The 16,377-nt window shown below is 35.6% G+C and overlaps 2 protein-coding genes across 7 annotated transcripts; both read left to right on the top strand.

The window, feature by feature from the left end:
- The first annotated feature begins 2,741 nt into the window (after window positions 1-2,741).
- Window positions 2,742-7,033, top strand: LOC147489226 (mediator of RNA polymerase II transcription subunit 11-like). 2 transcript variants are annotated; one of them, XR_015201249.1, is made up of 7 exons: window positions 2,751-2,868; window positions 3,027-3,072; window positions 3,209-3,286; window positions 3,371-3,487; window positions 4,034-4,230; window positions 6,566-6,761; window positions 6,861-7,033. XR_015201249.1 is itself a non-coding variant. In XM_086571130.1 (6 exons), exons 2-5 carry the CDS (start codon window positions 3,061-3,063, stop codon window positions 4,208-4,210), a joined length of 384 nt encoding a protein of 127 aa, XP_086427256.1. In that variant the 5' UTR covers window positions 2,742-2,868; window positions 3,027-3,060; the 3' UTR covers window positions 4,211-4,230; window positions 6,566-7,033. The 2 variants fall into 2 exon arrangements, 1 of the variants encoding a protein (XP_086427256.1); XM_086571130.1 differs by having other exon boundaries at window positions 2,742-2,868; window positions 6,566-7,033.
- Window positions 7,034-7,704: 671 nt separating this feature from the next.
- Window positions 7,705-16,377, top strand: LOC147489225 (putative polyribonucleotide nucleotidyltransferase 1, chloroplastic). 5 transcript variants are annotated; one of them, XM_086571126.1, is made up of 11 exons: window positions 7,705-8,001; window positions 8,157-8,415; window positions 9,287-9,361; window positions 9,471-9,563; window positions 10,595-10,773; window positions 10,890-11,079; window positions 12,018-12,078; window positions 12,202-12,405; window positions 13,442-13,613; window positions 15,657-15,728; window positions 15,845-16,377. In XM_086571126.1, the coding sequence occupies exons 4-7, from the start codon at window positions 9,498-9,500 to the stop codon at window positions 12,072-12,074; spliced, it is 492 nt and encodes a 163-aa protein (XP_086427252.1). In that variant the 5' UTR covers window positions 7,705-8,001; window positions 8,157-8,415; window positions 9,287-9,361; window positions 9,471-9,497; the 3' UTR covers window positions 12,075-12,078; window positions 12,202-12,405; window positions 13,442-13,613; window positions 15,657-15,728; window positions 15,845-16,377. The 5 variants fall into 5 exon arrangements, with proteins under 5 accessions (XP_086427252.1, XP_086427253.1, XP_086427251.1 ...); XM_086571127.1 differs by lacking the exons at window positions 7,705-8,001; window positions 8,157-8,415; window positions 9,287-9,361; ... (2 more) ...; window positions 10,890-11,079; window positions 12,018-12,078 and adding an exon at window positions 12,583-12,619 and having other exon boundaries at window positions 12,206-12,393; window positions 13,392-13,613; XM_086571125.1 differs by lacking the exons at window positions 7,705-8,001; window positions 8,157-8,415; window positions 9,287-9,361; ... (2 more) ...; window positions 10,890-11,079; window positions 12,018-12,078 and adding an exon at window positions 12,583-12,619 and having other exon boundaries at window positions 12,206-12,405; window positions 13,392-13,613.

The following is a 16,377-nucleotide window of genomic DNA, read 5'->3' as shown; positions in this document are numbered from 1 at the left end:
CTTGAAGATATTTGTTTAGGGTTTGTTTCAATGTTTCAATGTTTCTGTCTTTAGTATTTAGTATTAGAATGTTTCAATGTTAGTGGTGTCGATGTAATATATAGTTGATTTGGAACCTATGAATCAGAGTTAGATCTTTTGTGAATGAAATTAGGGTTTCTGGTGTTCTCTATTTTGGTTGATTTCTTCGTTCGTTTTACCTAGTTCAAATCTGAGATAGTTATAAATGATGATGGTTGTGGATCTTGAATTGGAATGATGGCAGTTAAGAAAATGTTAGCATAATTGTAAAGTTTGGTTACTTTTTTATGCCTAAATTTTCTGGAATTCAGTTTGGGCCAATGTTTAGGGTTCATTCGGTTCTTAGAGATGAAAGGTCAGGGTAATCGAGGCTTCGTTTTCGTCATTTCTTGAGAATTTGGTACTTCATAAATCCCATTTTGTGCTTAGGTTCATTCTTGTGAATTGTGATTGTTGTTATGAATATGTAGTAAAGTTCGGACCTATATAGGATGACCTACAATCCCGCAATTTGTATCGATGAGCGTTGAATACCTCATTAGCCAATTGCTTCATAAATTCCAAGTTTCTAATAAATGGGTTTAGCTTTGTCTACATTATGAGTACATGATTCCAAAGACAAAACACCAAGTTTAAAAGGAAACATCAAACTATGTAGTTGTAGTACATAGCATGACACTGTAAAATGGAGAAGTCTCATTTAAAAAAGAGATAGGTTCAAGAAGTCTCATACGATGCAATATGATATGAATGCAATATGAATGTTGCACTCTTAATTATGATTACAACAGATTGCAACATAAATGTTGCACTCTCAATTACAACTGCAACATGAATGTTTCACTCTCAATTACGACTGCAACAGACTGCAACATGAATGTTACACTATCAATTACAACTACAACATGAATGTTGCACTCTCAATTACGACTGTAACAGACTGCAACATGAATGTTGCACTGTCAATTACGTCTACAACATGAATGTTGCACTCTCAATTACGACTGCAACATGAATGTTGCACTCTCAATTACAAGCTAGAATGCATCGCAACATGAATGTTGCAGATCATCAATTACCGCAACATGAATAATTTTACAGACTATAAATTTCATTATAACAAATGAAAAATAAAACAAAACGACTAGCGAATAATCTCAAATGAGTATCAACATTCCATAAAAGTATACAATGAATATCAATTTCTCATTAATAAATGTCAAAAGACCAAACTTAAAAATCTCAATTAAGACAACTAAAAACATATGGTTTGCCGAGAACATCAAAACTAATCATGCATATAGACTAACGAATCACACCGGTGCTTTCAATTCTTTTCTTCTTGGGTCTACCAGGACCAATCTTTGGACTACACGGATAAACCGCAGGAGAATAAGGCATGCGTCTTAGCATAGAACCATTCGGAACTGGCTTGATAGAATGTGAGTAGTCTTGCCTGAACACGATCACCGTATATCCTTCATCAATGTAGTCATAAAAGGAATCACCCTTACTACCAATACAGGCGATAGCATGTATGCAAAGGAAACTATCGATACGCCAATAGTTACAAGTACATGTTCTATTCATCAAATCAATTGAATGAATAACATCATATCGCGAGTGAAAGAAATATCAAAGCATGATTGATTTAACTCGGGCCAATTCGTCGAAATCTCATTTTTGACATCGATAATTGAAGAAGACGGACCAATACGACTCGCGAGAGTCAAATTTTTGTAGGATATAACTCCAAGAACAATAAAATCCATCCTACAACACAAAATTGAAATGAAACTAAAAATTACAACAATTCCATTATCTCAAAAGAGTGCGAGGTTATATTATTCGATGAAAAAATGATCAAATACATAGATGACGATAAGTTAAATTATCGTGATCAATTTCTATCTTTTGCTTGTCCTAGATAACATAATAATAGAAGTGTAGGTGTAAATAAATGTACCTTAGTGGTGACGGTTCCAGAAAGTCCAGCAAAAGGAGAACAAAGAAGAAAAGAGAAAAGACGGTCTCAATTTCAGTCCAAAATCACGATATGAGAAATCACCATTTCCAATTGAGGAAGAAAGAAATTAAGTAACAACTTTCATATAAAAGGGTATGTAAGGTATTTTGAAAAAATAATAAAGCTTCAGTTGGTTTTTTCTCGCAAACTCACTGAAAAAGAAACCTTTATTTTGCACTTTTACAAACTGGGTGGGCTTTAGACATAATTCAAAAAGTCAATGGGTTTTAGGCTAATAAAGACCGAAATCAGGGTTTTGAACCTAGTTTTATGCATGGACCAAAATATCGCCAATATATTTCGGATATATATAGGTATTTTGATACACCGACATCGATATTTCCAACATATATCCACCGAATATAGAACCCTTTTTTTTCCGATATATATCGGAATTTCCGATATGAAACTTTATATTGCCGATATAATCGATATATATCGGTTGACTTTTTGACCATTTTAAAATATAAATCCGATATTTCCAATATATTTCCGATATATATCCGATATTTCTGATATTATATTTCCAATATATCTGATATTTTCGATATTTTAAATAGTTTGGACTGATTACCAAAAAAATGGATATATCCGAAATATCCGATATATATCGGTTTTTGGGTACACCGATATATTCATCGATATCGATATTTTGGGCATTGATTTTATGTAAGTATAAATAAATTTGGAGACCAAACAAACGAAAAATTTAAGGCCTAATACAACGGTTTATTTGTCCATATCCCATATCAGTTGTACCCAGTAGTTTGGATTGGACAAAGAAAAGTGTAGTAACCCTGTCAAAACCCAAAGAAGCTGTGGTAAGGGACAATTTCTTTGGTCAGTTATTTGTTATTTTTGTACGTTTAGAATTCTCATGTGCCTATGCAACCTCTGTGTTTCAGCTATAATAATGTTTACATAAATCAATTTCAATTTTATTGCCTACGGGGTTAATATTTTTTCTTCTTGAATGTAGGAAGTTGTTGGGCATTCTTGAAGGGCTAACCCAAATGACAACGAAGGTGAGAACTTGGGTGGTTACATGGATGATGCTTTTAAGTTCATTCAGCACAATGGAGGTCTAGTCTAACTACTAATTCAAAGGAACGCTCCAGGTATTTAAATTTGTTTATGTCATGGGTTTCATTTCTGATGTAGCGCACGTGCACCTTTGCTAGTCACATGGATTCTCAGAGCCAAAACACGTCATTGCAGAAACTGCACAATGTTGAGAAGGTAATAATAATAATTAATCTATTAACAAGCATAATAATAATAATAATTATTATTATTATTGAATTTGGTTTGTGATGTGTACAGAGAATCGTTAGGGTATTAGAGATAGCAGGAGGAGTAATGGACGAGCTTTCTAATTCAACTGGTCCAAGGGTTGAGATCGTCAATAACCATTGCCGCGAATTCATGCAGTCAATCAAGGTTTGTATTTAAGTGCCTGAGTGGTGATATGTTAACTCCAACATGTGGTTAATTGATTATATTGTCAAAAGAAATTTTCCTTCATCTCGAAACTAAGCCCATAGAGCTATTAAAACGATAAGACATGAATGACATTTACATATTCTATGTATGGTCCCAGTTTTTACTTATTTATGCAATCATTTGATACTGATACATTGTTTTACTCGTTTAGAATGGAAAATGCGTCCCCGTTTTCTGTTTATTCTCTTTCCATGGTGCATCTTTGTTTGTGTTATTTCTTTTTCGTTTGAAAGTTGGAAGTAAGGTCTGGCTTACATAGTTGTGTCATATGTTTATGGGGGATTGGTCAATTCATTGAGTTATAATGTTGTTGTTTATATTGGTACACCTTTTTAGCCCTGAAAATGTGAAGGAGCTAAACCTTAAGGAGAAACACAGAGTTGACTAAGATACAGTCTTTGTGTGGATTTCATCTTCTTATTTTGATTTTTTCAATTATTTTTGAAAGAAACTCATGATCGATCATGCTGATTGTGGACCCAGGACATCCAAGTGACGTTGCGGGAAGAAATTAAAAGTGCATGTGAGTATCGTCCATTTGAAAAGTGTGATTATGGTTCAAGAATATCTAATGAGATTTGTTGCAAGAAGCTAGAGTACATTATTGAACAACTGGATGGCATGAAGGAAAACATTGATCAATATCAGGATTCAGTCTGACATCACATGCTGTACAAGTTGTAAGTATACTTGACTTAAACTTATGGCATATTTGCAATTCTAAGTAGACATCCATAGGATGCTTCTTCAGTTCTTCTCATGATTTGGCAAAGTGCTATATATTCCATATTGATTGTCCTTAATAAAGTGCACATATGACTTTCCTTCATTTTATTAGGGATAATTGATTCTAAGGCAAGCATCTATACATTTAGGACAATATCATCTAAACAAATAAGACAAAAAATAAAATATAGATGGAATGTGGAATACTTGGTAAATGATAACATAGTAGTTTCATCTATGTTATTTGTGGAAGAGTAAGGATGTAGAGCACGCATCTATTGCTATCTAATTCATGCTGTTATTTGATGAATATCTCGAGGAGAAAATTTTTGCACTGGAAAACACAAGAGTTGTCCATCTAAAGACAAAAAGAAGAAGAAGAAGAAAAAAGAGAGATGATTTAAGAAGCTATGATAATCAGTTTGTTGGTAATGTACAATTTATGTGTACGTCCTGAGTAGGACGCGCTTGTGGATAATTTATGAGAGGTGGATGTTTTGGAAGAACAACTGGGAAGAGAAGCACTAAAGAAGGTTGGAAGGGATTTCAGTGTGGTAGTTTTGAATCACAAAGTATAGACTAGGCTCAGACGATATTACATTGAGTCGAATAGAGGAACATATAACCCTAAAAAATTATGTCCATTTATTTCCTAATGATATAGTATACATGTCTATTTTATATGATATTTAAAACACTTCTAACACATTTCATAATTATAAAGATCATCAAGTGTTAGACAGATGAGGGAGATCCTTACAGATTATGCACCTTAGTATTGTAGCTATTAGACCCTGTGTACATGGCAAATGAAGCATAAACCAAAATGTGGGAATCATAGCATCTTGCTGTTAGCTTTAAATTTTTGGGAGTCATTTCCCAACTTGGATACATCGTGGTGTCAGTCAGCAAGCAGTAAACCAAATGGAATATGTGCTTGCGCTTCAAATTCATCTCCTAACTGGAGTGAGTCTCCGTATGGCCAAGGTTGGAAATGGGTCCAAGGTTCTTTTTTGAAGATAAATGGTGCTTAGGTAGACCATAAATACGGCGAGTTATATGCGGCAGTATAACAGCACACTGCAGTTAGTGATGTTAACTAAGAATGGAATCTGATTTGAAGAAGACCGTTTGACAATGCCAGCCTTTTACAGCTTATTCGCAGTCGAACAACTAATGCCAACCTTTGACAGGGGACGGTGTGTGGTGGTGATTCCTTAAAACATTCAAATCTGTGAGAATTGATAAAAGGTAAGACTCCGAAGTCCATTGAACGACTAAAGCCAACCTTGACAGTGGACGGTGTGTGGCGGTGATACCTTACCATAAGAGAATTGATGTGTTTCAGATTGCATCACTCAAGTCCATTACAAAGTCTGTTCTTCATTTGGGTCTTATTATGGGGGAAGACACTGGCCACAGATAATATTAAGAAGAGGGGTTAGGCTATTGCCAAAAGATATTTTGTCAATATAAGGATTCAGTACATAGTATGTTTTTGAATTTGTTTGTTGAATAGAATGAGGAGGAGGGAAGAATATGGATTTGCCTGTTCACCATGCGATCAAAACTCTTTTATTTTTCTTTGAAGAGTTAATCAGTCTTGCTTCTTTGTTCTTGTTGGCTGGATGTGCTCAAGTCTTTGTTTTATAGGGAAGGTGGGGCTGCCTCACTGGTAATCTATCCATCTATTTTTTCTCTGTTCTTTAAGCTAGCCATTCTATGGAAGATACGTGGTACTCTTTCCATCGGATACCTGTTTTTTGTCTCCATTTGGTTTCCTCCATTTTGAGAAGTCTCTGAAAGTCAGTTCTGAGTTCACCCTTTCAACATCGTCATCATCCATCATCATTGAATTCTGGACTGTTATTTTGTTTCATTTAGGAATTCACTGGCTGTAAACTCTCTCTTTATTTTCTTATTGACTTCGCTGAAGTTTTATGATGTCACACACGTTAAGTTTAGCTTATAGAGCCGTAAACCTCCGCCAGACATACTTGCCTGTCCCACAAAAGCTGCATTAGCTGGAAAGAGTTGACGTTGTCTCGACCTCCCACAAAGTAACTTACTCCCATTTTATTAGAGATGGTCTCTAACTGGACTTGGAATACTATAGAAAGATATACCACCATTTTTATCATATGGCATACCTTTGTGTATATTATTATTTAGTTCAAGTCTTTACTTTTGCATAGTTGTGTGTAGTTTCTGCTTCTATGTTGTAAAAGTCACTCACAATTAAAGGAAATAGGAAACTTCTAACATGACTGTCTCACAATTTAATTGCAGACTGTCTGGGTGGAGACTCGTGTCATCATCTGGTGTAGAGGCCTCTGTTATTCTGATGAAGATGATGGATAACTTGGATATATGCCTAAATTCATCTTGAGCATTTATCATGACTAGGAAGGAAGAAATGATGTGGGTTTCTTAGTGCACAGTAGTACTTCAGCGGTTTAGATCCTAACAAGAAAATTCCGAAACGGTTGAAATTAATTTACTTTGGAATCTATGCCTTTCTTCCCAAAGTTGTAGTGAGAAAATCTTCTTGAATCATTGTATATCTTTTGTGGTTCTTTGTCAGCTCTTAAATGAGAATGAATTTGTGGACATACACACCAAAAGTATGTCTACGGGACAGCTAAAGGTTATTGGTCCACGTGGTGAACTCCATTCTCTTCATACTCTTAACTGTATCAGTTATTATTAATTTATTAATCTTTTTATTTTGCTATAAATAAAGTGGTCATGATGTGACGATCTCGTTGCTTTATGGATTTTCAATTTTGGTACTCCAGAAATCCGTAAAAGCATTTTCTATGCCGACTCTACATCCGAAATCTGGAAGGACCTAGGTGACCATTTTTCACAGACTAACGCACCCAAGGTTGTTCAACTGAAGGACTCAATCACTCTACTCAAACAAGACAACCGTACGGTATTTGTTTACTTCACTTCACTTAAATTTTTATGGGATGAATTAAGTTCTCTGTTTACTATTTCTGCTTGTGTGGTCATGCATCCGTTTTTGCCAAAAAGATTGAAGATGGTCGTTCCATGAAATTCATGCACTATCTCTTCTTTTTGTGAAATTCTCAGCCAAGCAACAATGGTAAACCCCCTAGAGATGCAGCTCATAACAATTTTCCACCTCGCGGCCAGAATCAACGTGATAATACTAGTAGACCACGCCCCTTTTGTGATCATTGCAACAAGGTTGGACATCATATTGGTATTTGTTATAAATTACATGGCTATCTCTCAAAGAATGCTCAAGCCAATTCGGTCGCCACAGACTTTAATCCTCCGGTCTTCTCCACAGAACAATACAACAAAATTCTAAGTCTGCTTGATTCAGGTAGCACCACTTCATATGCAAACTTGACAAGTATTTCTATATCGTGTTTCTCTAAATCCATATGGATCATCAATTCTAGTGCTACAAATCATGTTTGTTCATTGTTAAATCTTTTTTTTCATTATAAAACTTGTCCAAAACATTCTGCTCTTAAACTTCCAGATGGAACAGATAATGTAATCACTCATGTTGGTAGTGCTATTCTTTTTCCTCTATTGCGTCTCGACAATGCTCTGTTTGTTCCCAGGAGAGAGAGAGTAAATGGCTTAATCTCCACTGCCCCTAAGCCCCATACACCCAAGATGCTCACCTAGTTGTAAATTACTAGCCTGCTTGAACCGCTGCTAATCAATCATGCAGCCAAAAAGTAAACTCTAGTTTCATCCAAGTCATCAAAGTTGCTCCATAACAACTCCCCCTATCACGAAGTTTTTTTTAGTCTGGTGACAAACTAGTTTGTTCGGAATTGTATATTTTTATAGGCATTATTGCAAATAGTCACAGTCACATTATCCTTTGTAGGAAATTGCTGGAGCTGATTTGGTGAAGGCATTGCAAATAAGGAATAAAATACCAAGACGAAAGGGCTTTATCTTTGTTGGAAGACAAAGATATCACTATTCGTACAGAACAGGGTTATGTCAGTAAGGATGAAACTTCAGTAGCTGCTGAGTTGTTGCCAGAGGTATTTGAGGATGAGGATGAGGTGGTGGTTGTGGATGGTGAAGTAGATGAAGGTGATGTTCACATAACGCCAGCTTCAAGGAAAGCAATACCTTTGGTAAGGTTGAATGTTCTTGGGGTCATTGTCCATGCACTTTATTTTTGGTTATTTATATGGAGTTTTATCTTTTCTCTCGAAATTCATCATATAGTTTGATTTTCGGTCAATGTTTTTGGTTGAGTTTAAGTCTCAATTGGAGATTTAATGTTAAAATGTTCCATACTGCACCTACTATATTTGCCCGGTAAAATTCGAATTTGTTAAATAAATAGAGCAAGTCAAGAAGACCTACAAATACATGTTGAAAAAGATTTAAAAAGTACACCCAAATAATTGTGATAGGCTTTTGTAAATTGTGGTGAGGTGGGATAGGCTTTTGTGTTTAGATGTAGAATAATTGTGATTCTCAGGTTAGCTTCATGTGGCTATGTTTTTATTTTTATTTTGTTTCTTTGTAATAGTAAGCTTTCTTAGCCTACTTTCTTTTCACTTTTAATGAGATTTCAACTTTACTGAGCAAAAAAAAAACCCAGAACATAAACAATATGTTGAGTTCTGTATGCTGTTTCTTTGACTTGCTCCACACTCCAGATATCAACATGAACATTTATGGGGCTTTATTGTCTTGGTCCATGTTAATAATGCTAGTTCAAGGATGGAAAGATTGGTCATTAGGTTTTGACCAGGTCAGCAGGGGTGGATGCAGACATGCAGTGTTGCACATTGACTTGTGGTTAGAGGAGCCAAAAACCTAATAAATGTTTTCTTCCCTCAAAGGCTAATATGGCACTATTCAGAGGGACCGATAACTAAAAATCCCAAAATTTAGTCTACCTTATTTAACAATGTGATTTTACTGAATATTTGTTATGCAATTGGAGTATTGGACTCAATTTTGACCTTTAACACTCACTGTCGTTCCTTGTAGCTATTCTCTGAAGTAGATGTAAAACTGGTTTTCAAGGAAGTGACATCCAAATTTCTGCGCAAACGAATTGTTGAGGTGAAGTTTAAGGGATAAAGCTCTTATGTGTATTTGTAGAATGGTTTGTCCGAATGGATTCATGTATGCAAATGTTTGTAGTGATATTTTTCCTTGTTCAATTTTGCAGTCACTTGCAGTGGTGACGCTTGGAGATATGCAAATGGCACAAAGGGTAGACAACCTTGTGGATGTAGAGGAATTCAAGAGATTCTATCTGCAGGTTTGTCTCATAACTTAGATGTGTCTATGTGGGTGTGCTTATCAGTCTTACCTATTCATCATAAAGAAAGTTGCCAGTCCATCTTTACTGAGAGTCCAAAAATGTCAGGTAGTATGGTTTTGTAAGTTGGTAGTGTAATGACCCACCTCTTTGGACGTATTCTGACATTCTTTGAAGACTCTGGACTTTTGTTCTATCACCAAGGATCATCACTTTTACAGGTTTTAGATATCTATTATATTTTTCAACTTGATGGGGTCTCTTGCTTCATTAGATTTGGGCCTGAAAGTTTTGAGACATTCTTTGGTCTTCATAAAACCTGTTGGATTTTCCGTGTCTTGTTATCTTTTTGTTATGTTATTCTTTTGTTTTGTTTTTTCTCTTTTCAGTCTCTTTTTAGTTGTTCATATTGTTATATATTTGTCATTCTCGTATGTCTTACTCTTTAGACAGTAGTCTAGCATCCCCTGCGTTTCATAACAAATGCTCATGGGCACATGTTTTTTTTGAGAGTGATCTCCTTTGTGGTGATAACCTTCTCTGGATATAGGCTAAGGAATGTATTCTTGTCTTTGACTTTTTGTTGTACTGAAAAAGTTAAAGGTTTTGTGGAAATATATTCTGCAGAGGTATTGTGGAAATAATTTTGCTCTGGTAATTCTGCAGTTCTTTTCAAAAATCTTGAAGAGGTTGAGAAAATCGAAGACTCTTAATTTTTGTGTTTCAATGCCCATCTAGTGTTAACTGGGTTCTTGTTAAAGGGCGTGCTCCATTGCTCAGTGAAAGATTTGCACTGCAGAAACGAAAAGGAGATAGAGAGAACAATCTTTGGTCCATGCTCATGCCAATTGGAAACTTAGAATACCAACCCTGACTTATACTGAATTATTGTACTTTTTATTTGATTAGTAAACAGTAACTGATAAGTTGTATCTTTTGTGTGCTCTAATTTAGTGATTTTATATGCTGTCCGACTTAAAGTAAAGTCTACATGAAAGCTGAATCTTAAATGTTGTTTGGTGTTTCTCCAGTATTCATTTCCACCTTCGTGCGTTGGAGAAGTGGGGTGCATGGGTGCTCCTAGTAGAAGAGAAGCTGGCCATGGGATGCTTGCAGAGAGGGCACTGGAACCTATCTTGCCTTCTGAAACTGATTTTCCTTACATTATTCGTGTTGAAAGTACTATCACGGAAAGTAATGGTTCTTCAAGGTTAGCTGGTCTCCTTAATATGATGTAAATTCTCAGCGCGTTTTGAAATTTCTGTTGCCAGACTTTGTAGACTCAACATCTGTTTTGTCGTTCATTCCTCTACTTTTGATGGCTAGTTTTTCTGATTCAACAGTATGGCATCAGTTTGTGGCTGTACACGATGCTGGAGTTCCTGTCAAGGGCTTAATTGCTGGGATCGCAATGGGATTGGTGTTGGATACAGAAGAATTTGGGGGAGATGGGATGCCTCTCATTCTGTCTGACATTACTGGATCTGAGGACACCTCTGGTGATATGGATTTTAAGGTTCGACTTACAATTGTTGACTTTTGTGTCCTAATCGTCGCTGTTGTTTTGTGTTTTCACCTTTTCTTTTCTTCAATAAGTTTTTGCATTTTGATGTCATTTAGACAAGTTCTGGTGCTTTAGCATGAATTTTTTTATATTATTATCATGCCTCTTCTTTAGTTTAAAGCATCGATGCAAAGTTCACACATGCAGAATATTTACTTTGTCAAAATATTTACTCACATTTTCACACAGGCAGAAGTGTCTTCCTAAGTTTTAGTTATTTTCTCAACTTTTATCATTTATAGGTGCTTAGATAACCCATCCGGTGCCTCAAAGGCGCCTGTGCTTAGATCCGATGCGCTCTTTCATACTTTCAAAACCTACTTATCTCCAATGAAATTTTTCACTTTTCCGATCTGAAAAAAAGAGAGGCAAAATTTCATATTCGACACAAAACTAAACTTTAGCTATTTAAAAGTGTTTCAGAGCATGTACCAGAAACAAAAAAAGTAGTGTTTCAATACATTCACAGTCCTATCAATATATTGTTAGACATGCTTGTGTGTGGCACATATGCCACATCATCATTTTGGTAGCTAACTTTCTCTTGTTTGAAACTCTCACATAAGTTTTCTAAGAGTCAGGTTGTTTCAACAATAACTACCCTCCAGTTAGTTACACTAACTGATTCACTTTAATGGAAAGAGTATAAATAGGAATTAAACACAAGGGTCCCTAGTCTAAGTGTCTAACATAAGAGTTCTCGGCCTGTGAATCCATTTACACAGAGAACATGTAGTAAGTGGATAGACTAGAAGATTCTTAGTGATACTGATAGACATTTCTATTGTTGATACTAATTCATTGTGCATGGAACTACATCAACTTTGATATCAAGTAGTCAGATAACGTTTCTCATAATCAAATCTAATTGCTATTGCTTAGGATTTCAGATGCTGAACACAGAGAACTCCGTGCAAAAGTGCAGTCAGACGACTCTGTCATTATGATAAGGTGTTGTATTGTTATTTTGTTGTGCTTTTATTTTATTTCTATTTCTTAAGGTTAGTTTGGTTTTATCTGGTAACTTTTGCATGTGAATCGTTCTTTATAGGCCAGTTTTCTCTTTTGATGCAGGCAGTGGCGTCAAGGCATGGTTGGGGAGAGGAATTACATTCCAATGACATAAATGTTTCTCCTTCAGTTGTTTTAATGAGCCGTGCTTCCTCCAAGAGATTGAAAACTCCGCATGTTCCTCTGTCATCTTCCTATCAAATCTACTCACCTGCAGCTCAACCTTTACCTGCAGCTCTTTCTTCTTCAAAGGCAGTATGTGAAGACGTAAGCTCTAGCTGTAATGCACCCCTCTCCCCACCACACCCACACACACAACACACACACCCCTCTTCCATCTTCAAAGCATTATTCTTAACTATTATGATTACCATAGGTTTTAAGTGTTCTTGTTTTCGGCTTGCCGCTTTTTCTTTTTCTTATTGTGGGTTTTGGGTGTATCAGGGGTGATGGGGCTCTTTGGTGTTGTCCAAGACTTGATGTAATTAATCTTCATGGCTATATTTTGTATTAAAATTTGCGGATTAAGAAAAGACATTGGTTTTCATGCGGTTTGTGGTTCTCAAAATTTAGAACTAGCTTCTGGGTTCTTAAAAGTAGATATATTAGTAGAGTCCATTAGAGTAAAATGAAATGAAGAAAGTTTGATGTTATTTTACTACTTTTTATTGAAGGACATGATAACCAATAATCTAGAGTGCTGGAGTGCTGGATATATTAGTTGATGTCAACTCTTGATTCTACTTTAAGGGAATGCGTTGTTGATTTTAATGCATTGGATCTGTTTAAGCTTTCAACCAATGCAGACTAAGAACCCTTCAACATAACCTCTAGGTACAGGGTTTTAAACTTTAAAGCTTAGGTCCACATTTGGCATGAAGATATAGAAACATAGGTTTTGATCATTTTTTAAATCTGTAGAGTAGAGATTTATTGATTTGAGGAAAATTTTCTCGTCCATGTCCTTGATAAAGTAGTTGGGGATGCTACAAGCTCCCCCTCCCCCTCTTACGGCCACTGCATGAACATGAGTGGGTCTCACTATAGTGTTTGGTGATTGGAATTTACAAAATATGCATCTTAATGTTGCATTTTATTGGATCATTTTTTTGGTTAGCAATAATCAGTTTGTGATCTGTAACTTAGGAATCTTGACTGGTAGTATCCATAGTAGCTCAGGGTGCATTGCATAAAGTCTAAGATGACTGTTATACTTTTGTGATATATAACATATCTTTTACCTTTGCGTCCAGACACAGTTTAGTAGTCAATATGGTGGTGAGGTAGCTATATTTTCCTGCAGAGAAAGTGTTGCACAGCCTAAGAATCTAGTATGTCATAATGGGCAAGCGTTAGCTGTGGGCAAAGGCATGATACTCCAATCAAAGAAGGGTCATCAAGTTTTGGATGTTGACAATTCCAAAAAAAGATCAGTCTCAATTGAGATTCGTGCAACGACAAAGCTTATTCATGAGGTGAGACAGTATTATCAGGCTTATAAAATTAGGCTTATTTTAGTGTTGAGTTTGCTGTGAAATAGTGGTTTATTTTGAAAACGTAAGCGTGTCATGGAACCTTAACCAACACTCTTTGGATGGATGTAAACTACAGAATAATGCCAACCTCTCTGCTATGAAAGTTAGCTAGGAGCAGCAGATCACGTATCATTATATAAAGTTGAACATCCATTTCTTGTCAATGTAGCAGTGAGAAACACACATGATTTATTATCTAAAAAGTTAAGAACAAGGAATTGCTGCAGGAGAGAAGTAATTAAGTTCTGAGGGGTATTCCATTATTGGTCTATGAAGGGGGAAAAGACAATATTGTAAGATCATACTAGAAGTCTAGGACATCACTTCTAATGTCAACTTTATAAACTCATAATTATAACTATTATAACTTGAAAGGTCTTGTCAAGGGCTGTTTTATGAGTGTATGTTTCCATTAACAAACTCTTAGATTTTCAAACTTCAAAACTGGAACCATGTTTTCAAGTTGATCTCTTTTTTATTTATTATATTTATTTGGGATTATGTAACCATGTAAGTCTTTGTTTTTTTTTAAATCTTTTATATATTTTTTTGTAAGCTATAAGAGCCTTGTTTATTTTCTTATAATCCTTTTTATATATTCACTCTCTTTAGTGAATTATCTATCTCCAAAAAAGCAAACATACATTTTTCTCAATAAACTTAACAAGATTTTTTTTCCTTAAATTCATGAATAGTTTTTTTTTTGGATTTCAAATAACTATTGGGAAGATTAAATTCTACTTGTAGGGTAAGTCTTTGAGGCTCTGTTGCATGGTTATTTCAATATGGAAGCTGCACCATTACTTGATACTCCATTTGTATCAAGTATCAAAGCGGTGTCCAGGCAACATAGCTTTGAGACTTCTATATTTATTGTGGACGATATCCTTGGAGAGAAAATTGGATGGTGGAATACACGCTGCAAAATTTGGCTAAAGTTGTAAGTTGTGTTTTCTGAAGAGCAATATATAGTTTGGAGAGTCCTGTCTGAAAAAATTGGCGAAATTGGGGTGGTTTCCACATTCATTTGTTGCTCTGCAGACACCTTTTATGTTCTCATATTTGAGAGGAGATTATTCAGTTGAGTATAGACTTATAGGCATTTAGCTCTGTTTGTTCTTTCTCAGGATCGCACATGTAGATTTTAGCTTTTCTCTGTGTTTTTGGAGGATCTGAGTTATATTTCATTTAGCATTATAAATGCATATAGTACTGTTTGTATCAAATGTAAGTAGCTTATATTACTCGGATAAATTTCACGTATTTGGTAGTATTAATTGTAAATGGTTCATTTTCTGAAAATCATAACCTTGCACTAGGATATAGAAACTGCACATGTTTCCTACGATTTAGCTCAGAGAAAATTACTTTATATTGTAGTTTATAATCAGGTGTTTATAGATGTGAGATGCCCATATATGTCAAGAGTTGTTTTGTTTTCACTCGGTCCTGTAGGATGTGCGAGTAATTATCTTTTCTAGTAAAATTGGTTCTGTCTATCTGCCAGATTGTTGAGCTTCTGTAAGGCCCTGACACAAAGTATTTATTTCCCTGTGCAAGCCACAGAGGTGCCTTTCCGGCTTTCCCTGTTGTCCTACCATCATAGTAGTAATTAGAAGTTGCCTCAAGTTTCTCATGTTATCTGACCTATGAATGGCATCCAACCTACTGCTACACTTTCCTTTTGCTTTAAACATGACGCCTTTGATATGGAATTATGGATGCTCAGTTTCCTGGGAATCAATATCAACTACTTGGAATGTAATGTTAAGTGGTGCAGTATGTGCACCAGGTGGTAAATACCAGAGTTTGCTTGTGTTCACTGATAAAGTATCTCCTGGCAGCTAGGCTTCCCCGAGTTGCCCATCTGTAGGATTCACTTCCTCTGTCATTTATAAATGATATTCTTGTTGACTCTTCTTCTTTCTTTGTTTTTTTCTCTATTTTTGTTTTTCCCCTTAATAAATCTGAAATTGTTCGTAGGTTGAGAAGCTGATCTACATTGGAGAATACCCCGACCCGGTACTAGTAGAGAAGGCAAAATCGTTACTCAAAGTAATTTTGTTATCATTTTCTCAATCATAATTGTTACATACCTCTTTCACTTTTTGACATACCTCTTTAACTTTTGTTTTCTAACCCTACCATCTGAGCTTTTGATTTTGGTGTAGGAGCAAGAAAGAGCTATTATTGATGCACTTGAAAAACTAGCTGATCTGTCAGATGATGGTCTTCTCTTGTTTCAACAATAAATCTTGCAAATTCATTTAATAACCGTTTTGTTGCACCAGAGGGCTGTGTTCGTCATTATGAGCATCAGCAGAGGAATGCACGTCAATTGGCAACACCTTTTGCCTTCTATGAACGGGGTCGTCCTTTGTGTCCATCTACGAGATGATTTAGGGACAATAATTTTCACCAGATTTAGCGGCAATGTAAATAGCAGAAGAACAAACAGCTATCTATGTTTTATTCATTTTTAAGGTTGCTGATACGTCAACACAGGATTAGTTGCTATAGGCCTTCATGTATATATTTTCTTTTTTACTACTTTGTTTATTGACCATCTTGCCTTGTAATAGGCTAATGTCATGTGTCAATAGTTGACACTATTCTTCTTGGTGCTAGTATGAGCCTTGTATAATAGCTTGTACCAACAATGAAGGTAGAGAATTATTGTTACTCGGAACAGAGTACTAACAAA

The sequence above is a fragment of the Coptis chinensis genome, chromosome 7, assembly GCF_015680905.1.
Source record: "Coptis chinensis isolate HL-2020 chromosome 7, ASM1568090v1, whole genome shotgun sequence".
NCBI lineage: Eukaryota > Viridiplantae > Streptophyta > Magnoliopsida > Ranunculales > Ranunculaceae > Coptis > Coptis chinensis.
Note: the sequence above shows the minus strand (reverse complement) of the source record. Positions and strands in the feature narration are given on the sequence as shown.